Source organism: Gossypium raimondii, chromosome 7 (assembly GCF_025698545.1).
Source record: "Gossypium raimondii isolate GPD5lz chromosome 7, ASM2569854v1, whole genome shotgun sequence".
Taxonomy (NCBI): Eukaryota; Viridiplantae; Streptophyta; class Magnoliopsida; order Malvales; family Malvaceae; genus Gossypium; species Gossypium raimondii.
This window is the reverse complement of record NC_068571.1, coordinates 10,997,739-11,014,430: the sequence shown is the minus strand read 5'-3', so window position 1 is coordinate 11,014,430 and position 16,692 is coordinate 10,997,739. Positions and strand designations below refer to the sequence as shown.

Sequence of the window (16,692 nt, the reverse complement as noted above, 5' to 3'; positions counted from 1 at the left end):
AAGCCAAAAGCTAAGAAACAATTCCCTTTGTTCACCACCTTGGTGGCCTAGATTTAAAAAATAAAGATAACCAACATTACTTTATTTAATGAGCATGATGATCCTGACATAACATATAAAAAAAAAGTTAATTATAATCTAAGTCATTCAAATTCAAGATTTAAGTACATGAAAGTCAATTGTTAAAAGCACTTGACAAACATTTCCTTTATTTGGAATCTTTTATATGGAGCGATTGATATAGTTCCAATAGCTAGCCTCCTATTTCATTCTCACCTGCTCTATCTCAAAACATGATTCTCCTATAAGTCATCTCATGCTATCTTCAACAATTTCCCAAAAACTACTGCAAATCTCGTTATTTTTATTTTTATTTTGTTAAAGGTCAACATGATGCGTAGCTCTCCAAAGCCAGAGGTGACCTTATCCCTTGCGTTGTCGCCTGGTTCGACTCTGCAAGAGGTTGTAAAGCCCCAAGAGAGAGGTGTCCGCCTTATCCAACTGCTCTTAACATGTGCCAAGCATGCCTCGTCCAGTAACCTACACCGTGCTGACGAGTGTCTCCGGCAGATATCGCTGCTTGCCTCGGTGTCTGGTGACTCCATGCAACGCCTTTCGGCATGGTTCGCCTCTGCCCTTGCTGTACGCCTTGTCAAGCGTTGGCCTGGCTTACATAAGGTCTTGAACTACACTCAGTTGCCGAAGCAAGATCAGTTAGGTCAAGCTCAGCCGCTCTTCGGGCGAGTGTGTCCCTACCTTGGGTTCTCTTATGCCATCATATCTCGTACACTGATCAAGGCCATGACAGGGGAGCGAGTCATCCATCTCGTGGACTTGGGTTCAGGCGATGCAAACTTGTGGATCCCGCTACTTCGGAGCTTTTCGTGCTTGCTCGATGGACAACCTCATTTGAAGGTCACTTGCATGAATGCTAACAAGGCAATACTAGAGGAGTTGGGCCCAAGGCTTGTTAAAGAGGCTGAAGCACTCGGCCTACCCTTTCAATTTGCCCCTCTAAATGTTAGTTTAAGAGAGCTAACATTAGACAAACTTGGGGTAAAATCAGGAGAGGCATTAGCTTTCATATCAATATTAAATCTCCACTCTTTATTAGCGGAGGATGATAGTGTTGATGCACATTTCAGCCACAACAAGACTAACGGCATCAAAGATTCCAAGCAAATGTTTCGGTTTTTATCGACAATCCGATCATCGTCCCCTAAACTTTTCTTTTTAGTCGAAAAAGAAGCCGACCATAATTTAAACAAATTGGTTGATAGATTCGTTGAGGGACTGCATTACTACAGCGCTGTGTTCGACTCGGTCGATGCTACATTCGGGGGCAATACCTCGAGTAGGGAAAGACTTGTTTTGGAGGAAATGTTTGGGAAAGAAATTGAAAACATTGTGGCATGTGAAGGGGTTGAAAGAGAAGAGAGGCATGAGAGGTATGGGAGATGGATGGTTCGGTTCGGACAAGCCGGATTTAAGCCGGTTATGATGTGGCATGACTCAACGGAAGATGCCAAGCAAATGGTGGAAGCATGTGGTAGAAATGGTTACAAAATTGTTAACGAAAGGGCAAGCTTGATGATTTGTTGGCACGATAGACCATTATATGCAGTGTCTGCATGGACTTGTTAGAGGGATGTATTATTTATGCATAGTAATTTTTTTTTCTTTAGTATGTGAAATTGTATTAATAAAAATAATTTATTGTTGGCCCAAGGCAAAGGATATGTTTATTGGCTACATTAATTTGTAATTTACAAATTTTAATTTCCTAAATTGCAAAATCAAGTATTCTAAAAATGTTGGGTTTTACTTGTATGTATAAATAAAAATTTGATTGAGATTTTAAATTTTATATAAACTAAAGTGTATAAGTATAATATTTATAATATTGAACATCGTAATTAAATTAAGTAATTGCCATATATAGGTATATTTTAAATTAATTATAATTTTTTTGGTTTTTTTAGCTAAATTAAGTTATTAACATTTCAACAAAAGAAAAATTGTTTTTATATTAGAAATTTAGACTAAAACATTAATTTTTAATAATGTTAATGTGACAATAGATGTGTTCATGAATTGGGTTTGAATCGGGCCTAAGGATGATATTGACAAACTTTATGCTTGCTCAAGCCCCGTCCAACCTGAAATATGGGCTTAAATTTTAGTCCAAGCTCATCCATAATTGCAAAAGATTAACCCAAACCTATTATGGCCCGCCCATATTATTTTTTAAAAATATTCATATTATTTTATTTTAATATTTAATAATTTTATTTTTTTATTTGTTGAAAATTTTTATATAGTCATCTTAACATTATTTTAATGTTTACATTAGAGTACTATTATATATTTATTATAAGTTTATTATTTAATGTGTTATAAATTACATAATATATTAATACAGCATAATATAAAGTATTATAAACTTAAAAACGGGTCGGGTCAGGCTCGACCCTTAAATGTTCAAGCTCGAACCCAACCTATATTTTAACTGGGCCTAATTTTTTTCCCAAGCCCATTTTTCGGGTCTAGTATTTTTGCCCAAACCCTCCTAAATTTTGGACGGGCCTTTGAGCTTGGGCGAGTAGCCTGACCTATGAATAGGTCTATGTGACAACCTATAACAGCCCGTTTTCAGTGGTGCCGAAAACAGTGATTTCGGGACCATGATTCCAACCAATGAGTTAGTATTTTATTATTTATTTATTACTTACAAGGTTATTACAATATTATATAAAAATTTAGTTAGAAAATATTAACGTTTAGTTAATTAAATAAAAATAAGATTAAATAGGAAAAGTTAATCATAATAAGTTTATTATGTCAAATGACTATAAATGCATGAATTACGATTTCTATTTGGTAATTGTACCTATTTTAAATGTAGTAGACGGTTTAGGTGATGCGTGTCACGAAAATTGATAAATTTTAAAAGGGTAAACTTATAATTTGAATATTAACAAAAATTAAAACAAAACAAAAGATGGAACAACCATCATCTTCATCTTATTTTCACCTAAGAAATCGAAGCCACCATTGTTGTTTAGGGAGCTTTCGGCCAAGCTTCATTTTGCATGCATGGTATGTATTTTGATCCTATTTTTTAATGATTTTTATGTTTTTGACATTTTTGTAATTTAATCTAGCTAACCCAGTGACTATTTTGTTAAACTGTCAAAAGTTCAAGGATTTATCATGAATGGGTTTTATGTGTTCGTAGAATTAGTTGATAGAATTATGAGCTTGTTGGCTAACTAAGAGCATTTTGTAAAGTAATTTTAACTAGTTTTGAATCTAAGGATTTAATGGTTATAATTTCGAAAGTGGCATGGTTTAATTGTAAATATTCAATTGTTTAGGGGCTGTAGAGGGATCACAAAGAATTTGACACTAATGTTTTTAGGCTAATTGTGGAAATTTTGTAAGTTTTGACATAGGGACTAAATTGTTTAAAAGGTGAAATTTTAGGGTAAAATTGTAAAATGATAATGAAAGGACTTCAAGTTTAATTGTTTAGGTTGTTTTAAATGGTTAATTGAATTGAAATTATTATATTTAGATCAAGAAACGGATCAGTCGGTTGAAAAACACGGGAAGGGAAACGTTGCCAAGTAGTTATTGTTGCGTGTTGATAACTATTGTATTTTGGTAAGTTCGTATTACGTTTATTATGTTTGTTAATGTTTTAACTTATTATGTATTTGATATATGAATTTTGGATGATGTTATGATCTATTAAGTGGTAATGAAATGGAAAGTTTACAGTTTAAAAGATAAAGTTGAACATGGAAAGATCTCGAAAATATAAGATAAGCCCGTTTAACTTAGTGAATAGCTAGGATACAAATGACATGTCATTAGGGTGTAGCAAGCACTCTGTGTCGGTGTTTTATTTAGCAGGCACGAGTTGCCGATGATTTCAATAGTAGGTACTTTGTACTGGTGTTGCAATAGCAGACAATTGATGTCGGTGTTATTTTAGTAGGTACTATGTACCAATGATGGATACTGTACTGATGGCTTGAGGTCCTGGATGTGTTTCAGATTCTCTAAAGCTTGTTTGAGTGGCATCATGTATCAGTAATGTCTGTATGTTAGCTCGAGTGAGCATTACCTTCTTGTGTATCCGCAGTCAATTTACTATTATTCTCCAGACAAAATAGTTAACTATCAAAATGGAAATAAAATAGGAGGATATGATGAATTATACTTTGGTCTATGATTATTGACATGTTATGTTTCGGTGATATGAATCATCTAGGTTTAGCTGTTTTAAAAAGTTGAATTGATGAATTATAATAAAGGATTGCTAGTTTTTATGTTATGTATGATTTTATATATAAGTTGACAGGTATCTGATGTTTTTATTTACAAACTTACTAATCTTTACTTAAGCTTACTCAATTTGGTTTTTCTTCTTTATAGACTGGCGGTCTTTTGCTGACGATTGGAATGTCATTGGATATCACACTATTCGACAAATCATTCAGTAGTTATCTATTTATTTTGGCTCAGTTTTAAGTTGCATGTAATAGGGTTTTAGTATGTTTATGTTATTAAGAAATTCGGTGATGACTTGTGTCATTTGGGATGTAAATTTGTATTTTTTGTTTTGGTATCTTAAAATGGTAGCTTATAAATTGATGTCTTTCTTGAAGAATTATTGTTGAAATGGTCATTTTGTTTTGGTAACTTATGAACTTTGGTTGAAGTATATTTGCATCTATAAGTTGGGTATAAATGGTTGATTATGACATATGTTATTTGAGACTTAATTGAGGATTGAATAAGGTTGACATGTTGATTATGTCTTGGTTTGGATAGTTGTTATTTATGCTTGAATTGTGGTGCTAATGAGGGCATATTGGTTAGGCACATAGGTTAAATGTGAATTGGCAAGTTTTGGTATATTTTGAAATAAGTGGTGGTATTTGCATGTCTTGGTATCTAAGGAAGTGTAGGTGAAATGGCTTGAATTTGAAGGTATTTTGGGTACACACGACTTGTGACATAGTCTGCCATGTAACCCTGGTTTACACACGACTGTGTGCTTCACACGGCCTGGAGACACGACCATGTAACCCTTGTTTGCACAGGCACAGTTTGTTACACGGTTTGGCCACACGAGCTAAGCTCTGTCACACGACCCCCTGTTTTCACTTTTTACTCAAATTTTTGTAAAAGTTTCATTTTAATTCAAAATTGTTCCTAGCTTTTTTTTAAATGTTCTGTAAGCTCGAATTAAGTTCCGTTTTGATTGAATAACATGGTAAATGATTGCAAATGAAATATTTGGTTATTTTTATTTATTTTATTTAAATTGTGAAGAATGTCAAAGTTTTATAATTGTAATATCTTATAGCTCGAGTCGAGCGACTAGATTGGGTATAGGGGTTACACAACCCATGTGGAGTCCATGTGTACTTTATGTTGACATGACACTATTTGTCTTATATGTCACTCCAACAAGTAATTTAAAATTTTGATTGAATATTAAAAATTTAAAAGTTCAAATTTCAAAAAAAATATAAAATTTAAAAAAGCATGAAGTACATGTGGGTTACCATATGGGCTGCCATGTTTTAAAAGTTAACATTTTAGTCAATATTTTTGTTAAAAAATAGAAATTAGACTCTTTTGGAAAGGTTGATGGTCAAATTTGACTTTTTTTAAAGTTTAAGGGTCAAATTGACAAAATATATAAATGTTAAGGGCTAAATTTATCATTATGCTTATATTTATACTTATAGGTCCATGGTGAAGGAATTATACACGAAGCCCAGAGATTTTGGACTTGAAATATTGCTGAGATGGGTTCGAAACTTAATTACTAATTGGGCTACCCGAATTGAGTCGTTAGTTCCTCGGGTCAAATTCGACCCACTTGGGTTTCTTCTAAAACCTTCCAATTTTACATCAAACAAATTTTTTTTCTCATTCTCTCTTCTTCAACTTAAAAAAAAGGAAAAAACTTGTTTTTTCTTCTCTCAAAAACCTAAAGAACCCTAGCCTCATTTAGTTGTTTTGAACATTGCTTATCCTTTAACAACTGTCAGTGCTGCCTTACTTCGGTGAGCTTTTCTAGATTCATTAGACTCATTTTTCTTCTTATTGTTTCCTTTTTTTGCTCTTCTTTTTCAAGATTTCGTTTTCACCCTTTTTTACAAAAAAAAAAACCCTCAACTCTCTTCTTTCAACCACTACCTTTGTTACCTCCAGTGACAACATAATGGCAAGTCGCCAACTACTCTAGCATCTTCTCTAGCCACCGGCACTGAACACCTAAGATAAGTCCTTTTTGTTCTCTTGTTTCCCATTTTTTATTTTATTTTTTTACCTTTTCTCTTTCTTTTTTTTTTGCAAATTTTCACGTCAAGGATTGCTTCATCCTTTTTTAAAAAAATAATAAAAATTATTGTTTGTTGTTGGATTTTTATTGTGTTAGATTATTGCTACAATCATTAATGGTGACTCAGACGGTGAAACAATTGGTAATGAAGATGGGTGGAGGCAATGGTAGTTGTGAAATGGGGGCCTGATGATAGTAAACATTGCAAATATTCAACTTTGAGGTATTTTATTCCAACTTTGTTGTTCACTTGAAATTTAAAGTGTTGTAATCGATGAATGAGATTTACAAGCACTCCAGTCTCTGGCGCGCGAACACCGTGACTAGGCGTATAATAAACACTAAAACAAATATAACTATCGCGGCTTTACTGCAATTGCTACAGATCAGTTATAATATTTATAATATTCAATGGAATACTAGAGTATTCCAAAGACCGAACCCACAAGATGTCATGCCCCAAGTATTTTCTGTCCACGTTTTCGTCGGTTGACCAAGTGAGCTTAAGGGTGACTTGCGAATAAGCTAGTCAAATTCGTGAAGAATTACTTGTTTCACTGGGCAAATTTTCTCTTGTGAAATGTTTTGCTAGTTTTCACCATCTTGCGTATCCCTATTCCGTATTTGGCTTTTCTGTTGTGAACCCCCCATTGGCGGGTTCAATTGTGGCGCATAGATCTGTTACTTTAGAATCCACAATTTGTAAGGCACATATAGGAAACGTGTCATTTTGCATGACACTTGTAGAGCCTCATTAATGATGTTTGATTAGTGGAATTGTGTCTAATTAGCAGAACCGTGTGAGTTTAGTGGAATCATGTGTGCATGTAATGTGATTAGGTAACCCATTATAGTGGGATTATGAGCTAATTCCTATACAAATAGGAAGAAAGCTTAACAGAAAAGGACTTTATTTCTTGATTCTCTATTCATCCTTGTACTGTTAAAAGAAACCTAATGTCTGTTCTTCATTGTGTGGAGAAGGTATCAACCTTCAGCTTGATTAGTAATTGAAAATTTCAAGCCAACAACTGGTAAATTCTTGAGTCCTTCTTTAGATTAATACTAGAGAATGATAGGGTTGTAGGAACCATTTATAAAGGTTTCTACTAGGGAACGGAGGGAAGGAAACTTCCTTTTGGTTAATGTTTGCATGTTTATGATTCTTGTTTTTACATTAAAAGTTCAGTTTTTTTTTTTGTACTTAATAGAGTGTTTAATTTTATTTAGCTAAAGAAATGAAAGAAGGTTGTAGTAAAAAAAGGGAAAAAAAACCCATAGAATAGGCAAGACATTTCCTAGTAATCTCTAGTGAGTTCCTTTCATTTGTGTTCCTATTAAATTTCTTAGGAATTACGTGTTCTTAAACCACTAGGATTGACAAACTTGTAACATCCCAAAATTGGGTTTAGAAGTTTTGACTTCGCAAGTGAGGGTCCGTTAATGCTTTAGTGAACTAGAGTTCGCCAAATTGGATATTAACATGGCAAACTAGTGCATGCTAAAGGATGCAGTAACGGGTTCGCTAGATTCATTGAAAGTTGTGTTTGCCAGTTTGTTTGACGAGCTGGAGTTCGCTAGTCAAAAGTCGAGTCAGACTTGTTGACACCATTTTTTTTGATGAAACGGGGTCGACTTGGATTTTGAAAATGAAAACGGAAAAACGGGAGTCGCCACCAATCCTTTTTTGATAAGGTGTGATCGGATCACCTTAAAAAATGGTTATTTTTAATAAACGATTTAATTTTATTAAAACAACGATTTTGGTCCACGAAATTCAAAAAAACGGGTTCGGGAGTCAGTTACGTACGAGGAAGGATTAGCACCCTCGTAACGCCCAAAAATTGCTACCTAGTTGATTAGTTAATGTCTTAATATCGAAGATTGAAAACTTTGAAGAGTTTTTAAAAAAAATACGATCCTTAAAAAAACTCGAATAATAGATTGAAAACTAAGAAGATATTTGGCTATTTGGTCAAACGAGAAATTGAGACCCAGCACGTTAGGGCACATTCTCTCAAATTTCCAAACGCAAATATTGCCTAACTTCGAAAGTTTAAAAGGATATTTGGCTATTTGGTCAAACGAGAAGTCGAAACCCAACACGTTAGGGTACGTTTCCTCGATTTTCCAAACGCGAAATATTGCCTTATTTTAAAAGTTTAAAAATGATATTTGGCTATTTGGTCGAACGAGAAATCGAAACCCAGCACGTTAGGGCACGTTTTCTCGATTTTCCAAACACAAAATATTGCCTTATTTTAAAAGTTTAAAAATGATATTTGGCTATTTGGTCGAACGAGAAATCGAAACCCAGCACGTTAGGGCACGTTTTCTCGATTTTCCAAACGCGAAATATTTGTTTAGAAAAACCTTCCTTTTGATGTTTGGTATTAATAAGCATGACAAAACAATAACGAGTAAATAAATATAATAGGCAAAATGAAATGACGACAAGGTAACAACAATATAATAGGCAAAATGAAATGACGAAGCGATTACATAAACAAAGCAAACGAATAAATAAATAGAACTAACAATTTAGAAAAGTAAAAGTGTACATGAATAAATAAATAAACACCAAATAACAATGATAATAAATGGAATAAATACAATTATGTAAAAATATGTATGCATGTATAATTTTAAGTTATGAAAATAAGAAATACATATAAATTATAGAGTATAAAATGTATATAAATATATATATTAAATAAAAAATCTGTAAGTATTATAAAATAAAAATGTAAGTATGTGCGTGTATATATATTTACAAATTGTAATAATATAAGAATATATGTATGTGAAGTATAAAAAAAATTTGAGAATATAAAGAATATATATAGGTATGTATATGAAGTAAAATATGTATACATATATGTAAGTATATAAAATTATGAAATATGAAAAATATATTTAAATATGTACAAGTACACATATATATATATGAATTAAAATGTGTATATTTATACCTATACCTATTTATATATGAAAATATGAAATATAAAATATAAAAAGTATATATTTATAATAAATGAAAAGTATGTACGGAAATATATATTATAAAATGTATGAACAATTTGAAATTATTAATATTAAAATATTTTAACATAGATAATAATATATAAGATGATAATATATAAATTTAAACCAAATAAATAAATAAGATAAAAACTTTAGATAAATACTAGTCAATCTAAAATAGTTTAAAATAAAACAATATACAAAAGAAAATCTTAAACAATAAAAGAAACTGTTTTTTTTAAATATATAAAAAATTTTAATGCAAAGCAATTTCAAATAAATGATAAATATAAAGGCTTAAAACAAATAATGGTAAAATAGCATATATATATAAAAAAATTAAACATATTAAGGACGTGGTTGAAACAGAATTAAAAAAACGGGTCTTAAACTACAAATATATGAAATAGGTGGTAAAGGGGTTGAAATAATAGGCGCTGAGGACCTGGGGGACCGATTACGCAATATTCCCCGTCCCATATGCGCATTGATTTGCGCGAGACCAGATTGGAACAAGCGAAAAAATAGGTGGCTAAAATTAAAAAGAAGCAAAAGGGGCCATTGAATGCACCGTAGGATTAGGTCCCACTCCTTCAAACGGCACCAATTTAATTACCTTAAAAGCTAAAAAAAAAAAAAACTTTCTGCAGTTTCATTCTCTTGCAAAAACACAAAAAAATAAAAGGAAGGTCTCCATTTTTCTACTTGGGTTCGGGCCCGATCGCGCGCCAATCACGCCTCCCCCGCTTTGGTGGAAAAAGATAATAATAAAAGACTATATAAAAAAACGAAAGAACAGTTCTAAAAAACAACGTTTAGAATTTCAATTTCGGACTTTCGATTTTCTGATGTGCGTTCATAAAAAAAATACAACGATTAGATTCGGGCTTTTATAGCCGAATTAAAAAACACTTTCTTCTTCTTTACTGTCTGTTAACTACCCGCGTGCCTCCTTTTTGCCATTGCATTTAATTTTTGCGGGTGTCGACGCAGCGTGAGACGACCGGTGGTAGGCGAGCCTTGGCGGTGGCGGCGTCGAGGAGGTGGAAGCGGCGCATTCTTTGGAGCTGGGCATCGGTGCTGGGCTTAAGGTTTCCTTTGATGGCTGAAAAGCTTTTAAGTTTTGTGGGCTAGGGTTTTTTGATTTGTTTGGGTTTTTTTTGTAATTGGACTGCTAGGCCCGGGCAGATTTTGGGCTTTACAGCTGCCCGTCTTTGCTCATTGTCGTGCAACGGGAATGAAGCAAAGACTTTTAAGAAAAGCCAAAATTGCCTGGTCTCGTCGAGTTTTGACCTCTTGGTACTGCTCCAATCCACTGCGCCTTGTTGCTTTGATCCACTTCACGACATCTTTAGAGAGATATGACTTCACTCTATTCTACTGCAACTCCATGGGGATGAGATTTGTGGTTTTAGTCTGCTCCACTGTAAATTCAGGGAGATAAGACCAGATGCGATTTGCTCCACTACTGCTTAGGGAGATAAGATCTGTGGTCTTCGATCTACTTTGCCACCAGTATGAAAAGACAAGATCTGCATCTTCGATCTACTTCGTCACCAGTATGGGAAGACAAGATCTGCATCTTCGATCCACTTCCTACAAATATAGGAAGATAGGACCTGCTATCTTCGATCTACTTCACGCCAATACATGAAGACAAGATCTGCTTTCTTCGATCTACTTCACCACCAGTATGGGAAGACAAGATCTGCATCTTCGATCCACTTCCTGCCAATATAGGAAGATAGGACCTACTATCTTCGATCTACTTCACGCCAATACATGAAGACAAGATCTGCTTTCTTCGATCTACTTCACCACCAGTATGGGAAGACAAGATCTGCATCTTCGATCCACTTCCTGCCAATATAGGAAGATAGGACCTACTATCTTCGATCTACTTCACGCCAATACATGAAGACAAGATCTGCTTTCTTCGATCTACTTCGCCACCAGTATGGGCAGATAGGACCTTCTATCTTCGATCTACTTCACGCCAACACATGAAGACAAGATATACTTTCTTCGATCTACTTCGCCACCAGTATGGGAAGACAAGATCTGCATCTTTGATCCACTTCCTACCAATATAGGAAGACAGGACCTGCTATCTTTGATCTACTTCACGCCAATACATGAAGACAAGATCTGCATCTTCGATCCACTCCCTACCAATATAGGAAGATAGAACCTGTTATCTTCGATCTACTTCACGCCAACACATGAAGACAAGATCTGCTTTCTTCGATCTACTTCGCCACCAGTATGGGAAGACAAGATCTGCATCTTTGATCCACTTCCTACCAATATAGGAAGATAGGACATGCTATCTTCGATCTACTTCATGCCAATACATGAAGACAAGATCTGTTTTAATGACTTCAATCTATCCCACTGCAACTTCAGGGGTGTAGGATCTATTTTTTTAATCTGTTCTCTGGGGAACATGACCTGTAAAATCTATTTCATGGACCTATTTATGCCTAGTGTTTAGGATGTCATGATTAGAATGAATCAAATGCTCCTAACTAGATTTGTATGTATGATATTTGCATGAATACAGAATGTCATTTTTCGAGAATGATCCCTTTTTAATGTTTGGGTTGTCGTTCATTATTGTTCATCAAGGTTCTATCACTGATGTTTTCGCGTTCAGCAAGTATCTTTGACAGAAGATTCAAAGAAATAGTCTCAAATTAGACTATCCGTTCTCAAATGTTTTCAACCCTCAGGTTTGGTCAGTTCTAAACAATAGTCCTGTTTTAGGTCCTCGTATTATTTAGAAGCTTTCAGAGTAATATGCAGAACTCCTTCTGCATGAGTATTGTCAGTCCATTAATCGTTATTTAAATGAAAAATGCTCGAAAAATATTATCAAAATGGACAAAATGGGATTTTGTTGAGAGCAAAGCTCTAAACAAACAAATCAATCAAGATAGCAAATTTTTCTGAGATGCGAAATAAGATGAAAAGATTATCACATGGATAAGATGGAAATTTAATGAGAGTAAAGCTCTAAATGAACAAATTAATCAAGATAGCAAATTTTGCTAGAATACAAAATGAGAATAAATTAATCAAGATGGCGTATCTTGTCGAAAATACAAAAAAATGAATAAAATAGGTGCCCCAGATATCATAGCATGAGCTTCTCTGCCCCAAACTTCTTGAGGACCCTTTTTGAACTTGACATGTGTTTAGAAGTCCTAGAAGACTTTGTTGATGCCCCAAGATGTAGCATCTCTCCTTCTTGTTAATTTGGAGAAGGCAAGACTACCGTATGCCTCATCTTTGATCAAAAATTTGAACTGTCCATTCCTGGGTTTTCAATTCAAAACCCCTTTGGTCTCAAGGTGCCCTTTGCGGGTTTTCGCCTTGGCCTCTCCCTTTTTTTTTCCTTTTTTTGTTGGGCAAAGTACTTCTTCACTGAATCTGAATTCATAGGATTAGGCAGGCTTTTTCCATCCATCTCGGTCAAAATTAACGCCCCTCCAGAAAAGGCTTTCTTTACTACATAAGGTCCCTCCCAGTTTGGCATCCACTTTCCTCTAAAGTCTTTTTGTATGGGAAGGATCTTCTTTAGTACCAAGTCCCCTTCATGGAAGTTCCTAGGACGAACTTTCTTATTGTAAGCTCGTATCATTCGTTTCTGGTACATTTGACCATGACAGATAGCTCTTAACCTCTTTTCTTCGATCAAGTTCAGCTGATCATATCGGGATTGAACCCATTCTGCTTCGTCTAACTTTAATTCTGATAAAACTTGAAGAGAGGGAATTTCAACCTCAATTAGTAGCACTGCCTCCATTCCATAAACCAAAGAGAATGGTGTTGCCCCGGTGGAAGTCCTAACAAACGTTCGATAAGCATAGAGGGCGAACGGTAACTTCTCGTGCCAATCTCTATAGGTCTCAGTCATTTTCCCCACAATCTTCTTGATATTCTTATTAGCTGCCTCCACCTCGCCATTCATTTTTGGATGATATGGTGATGAGTTGTGGTGCTTGATCTTGAATTGACTACAGACCTCTGCTATCGTGCTATTGTTCAAGTTCAATGCATTGTCAGATATTATCCTTTCGAGCATTCCATACCGACATATGATTTCCTTCTTTAGAAACTTGTTGACGGTTGCCTTTGTGACATTGGCGTAAGAAGTAGCTTCTACCCACTTACTAAAGTAATCAATCACTACAAAAATGAAACGATGTCCGTTTGAAGCCTTCGATGATATCGGCCCAATGACGTCCATGCCCCACATGGAGAAAGGCTATGGGGAAGTCATGACGTGAAGGGGTGAGGGAGGCACATGAATTTTGTCTCCATAAATCTAGCATTTATGGCACTTCTTAGCATACTTGATGCAATCTCCTTCCATGGTAGACCAATAATATCTGAATCTCATGATTTGTCTGGCCATTGTGAAACAGTTGGCGTCTGTTCCACAAACACCATCATGGACTTCTTCCAAGATTTGCTTGGCCTCCATAGCGTCCACGCATCTTAACAGCACCTGATCCTTTTCTCTTTTGTACAGGATCTCTCCATCTAAGACGTAGTCACTAGCCAGCCTCCTCAACGTTCTCTTGTCATTCTCAGTTGCTTGGTTTGGGTATTCACGATTTTTCACATATCGCAATATGTCCTGATACCAAGGGTAGTCATCTTTTCCTTCTTCCTTGTCAATGTTACAACAGTGGGCTGGAGCATCATAAATGCTTATTTGGATAGGCTTCACATCCTCTTGTTTATTTACTTTGATCATGGAAGCCAACGTAGCCAAAGCGTCGGCCATCTGATTCTCGTCTCGTGGGAGATAACAAAAAGTGATGTCGTCAAACTCCTCAATCAATTCTAGGACTAGCTTTCGATAATTAATCAACTTGGGGTCTCTTGTTTCCGATTCGCCTTTGAGTTGTTAAATTACCAATGTCGAATCCCCATATACCTCAAGTACATTGATTTTGCGTTCTATAGCCACACGAATTCCCATGACACATGCTTCATATTCTGCCATGTTGTTTGTGCAATCAAAATCTAGTTTACTAGTGAATGGATAATGATCACCGTCTGGAGATACGAAGACTGCCCCAATCCCGTTGCCCACAACATTTGAGGCTCCATCAAAGTTTAATTTCCAAGCATTGCTTTCTTGTGTGTTTGCTTCGGTAGTTGCCACACACATCAGATCCTCATTTGGGAAATTGAAGTTCAAAGGCTCATAATCATCCAGGGCTCTACTAGCTAGAAAATCCGCTATTGCGTTCCCTTTTACAGCCTTTTGATTCACATAGGTTATGTCAAATTCAGATAGTAGAATTTGCCATCGGGCCATCCTTCCGTTTAGAGCGGTTGACTCCATCATGTATTTCAGAGGGTCCAACTTTGAGATTAACCAAGTCGTATGGTACAACACGTATTGTCTCAATCTTCGAGTAGTCCAAACCAAGGCGCAACATAATTTTTCAATTGATGAATATCTCGTTTTGTATTCAGTGAACTTCTTGCTGAGATAGTAGATTGCTATTTCTTTTCGTCTTGACTCATCATGTTGGCCGAGCACGCATCCCATGGAATTCTCAAATACTGCCAAGTATAGAACCAGTGGCTTGTCAGGGCAAGGCGGTATTAGTACTGGGGCGTTGGACAAGTAATGTTTGACGTTTTCGAAAGTTTTCTGGCACTCCTCATCCCATACACCTGGATTGTGTTTCTTAAGGAGACGGAAAATGGGATCACATTTCTCAGTTAATTGTGAAATAAACCGAGCGATATAATTTAGTCTTCCTAGAAAACCTCGAACTTCTTTTTGAGTACGTGGCGGAGGCAATTCTTGTATGGCTTTGACTTAGTCTGGGTCAATCTCAATTCCCCTTTCGCTGACTAAAAATCCTAGCAACTTCCCTGATTTAGCCCCGAAAGTGCATTTAGTTGGGTTAAGCTTTAGCTGGAATTTCCTTAACCTTAGGAATAATTTTCTCAGAACTTGCACGTGTTCTCCTTCTGTTCTGGACTTTGCGATCATGTCGTCAACATAGACTTCTATCTCTTTATGCATCATATCATGGAACAACGTTACCATGGCTCTTTGATATGTCACTCCCGTATTTTTTAACCCAAAAGGCATCACTTTGTAGCAAAACGTCCCCCACATTGTTACGAAGGTGGTCTTCTCTCTGTCCTCAGAATGCATCTTAATTTGGTTGTACCCAGAGAAACCATCCATGAAAAATAACAGTGAGTATCCGGCCGTGCTGTCCTCTAAGGTATCAATGTGAGGCAATGGGAAATTATCCTTGGGACTGGCTTTGTTCAAATCTCGGTAGTCCACACATATTTGCACCTTCCCATCTTTTTTAGGAACAGGGACTATATTGGCTACCCATTTTGAATACTTGACCACTTGTAAAAACCCAGCATCAAACTGCTTCTTAACTTCTTTTATTTTCAGCAAAACATCAGGCCTCATCCTTCGGAGCTTTTGTTGAACTGGTTTGCATTCTTCCTTTATAGGCAGCCGGTGTACCACGATATCAGTACTTAATCCGGGCATATCTTGATAGGACCATGCGAAGACATCTTTAAATTCTTGAAGCAACCTAACGAGGTCTCGCCTTGTTTCCTTGGTAATGCAAGCGCCAATTTTTACCTCCCTGCCCTCTTTTAAGCTCACGACTTCTACAGATTCCTTATAGGGTAGGGTTCATTTTTCTTCTTCCTTCACCATTCTTAACAAATCCGGAGATAAAACGCTGCATTGGTCATCTTCAAAATCCTGAGGATCATCCATACTCATGTCTTGTTCAAATAGGGACTCTGAGTTAGTAACAGTGTCGCTCATCTCATTGATATCTAAAGACCTGTTATTGGGACAAAGGGAGGCCCAAATAAAAAGAATCTAAGAATACTTGTATGCATAGTATGATTATAAATGGAATGAAAAGAATGAAAGAATATTTGCTCAAGGTGAGACTGAATGATAAGTTTTCATTGAAATGAGATTTTGGACATGTCCCTTTTACAAAAGATTCTTATTACCACCAGGCTTAGGGCAACAAGTGTTTTGAATATTACTCTGAATTAGTTCTAAATGTTACAGGGATCTCCTCTGCAGTCCAGTTGTTCAGAACACTTCCAGGTTCGTAAGGGCGAATGCCCGATAAATTTCTTTCCACCTTTTCTTCTTCAAATATGGTACTGATGTCCAACCTTCTGGTCCTTCCTTCCATAACTTCATTCTTTCCTTCGGGGTAGACAATTCCCCCCGACGCAAATGTCTTAGATATATGGGGAAAGGTCAT

At 35.8% G+C, this 16,692-nt stretch overlaps 2 protein-coding genes across 2 annotated transcripts; one reads left to right on the top strand and one right to left on the bottom strand.

Moving 5' to 3' along the window:
- The first annotated feature begins 264 nt into the window (after nucleotides 1-264).
- Nucleotides 265-1,862, top strand: LOC105771448 (scarecrow-like protein 3). The gene has a single exon (XM_012592917.2). It carries the CDS (start codon nucleotides 391-393, stop codon nucleotides 1,642-1,644), a length of 1,254 nt encoding a protein of 417 aa, XP_012448371.1. The 5' UTR covers nucleotides 265-390; the 3' UTR covers nucleotides 1,645-1,862.
- A 10,318-nt stretch (nucleotides 1,863-12,180) lies between these two features.
- Nucleotides 12,181-14,186, bottom strand: LOC105764069 (uncharacterized). Its single transcript, XM_052633840.1, has 3 exons — nucleotides 13,750-14,186; nucleotides 12,978-13,566; nucleotides 12,181-12,204 (listed from the first exon to the last, which is right to left on the bottom strand). Exons 1-3 carry the CDS (start codon nucleotides 14,184-14,186, stop codon nucleotides 12,181-12,183), a joined length of 1,050 nt encoding a protein of 349 aa, XP_052489800.1.
- Between the last annotated feature and the right edge of the window lie 2,506 nt (nucleotides 14,187-16,692).

Bases quoted from the DNA above. Each gene is read 5' to 3' on its own strand.
- LOC105764069 (XM_052633840.1), bottom strand. From the start codon at position 14,186: ATGGCCGACGCTTTGGCTACGTTGGCTTCCATGATCAAAGTAAATAAA. The intron at 13,567-13,749 runs GTATGCTAAGAA...TGATTACTTTAG, and splicing joins ATGGAAGGAGATTGCATCAA to TAAGTGGGTAGAAGCTACTT. The intron at 12,205-12,977 runs GTACTAAAGAAG...ATACTCATGCAG, and splicing joins ACTTCCATGAAGGGGACTTG to AAGGAGTTCTGCATATTACT.
- LOC105771448 (XM_012592917.2), top strand. From the start codon at position 391: ATGATGCGTAGCTCTCCAAAGCCAGAGGTGACCTTATCCCTTGCGTTG.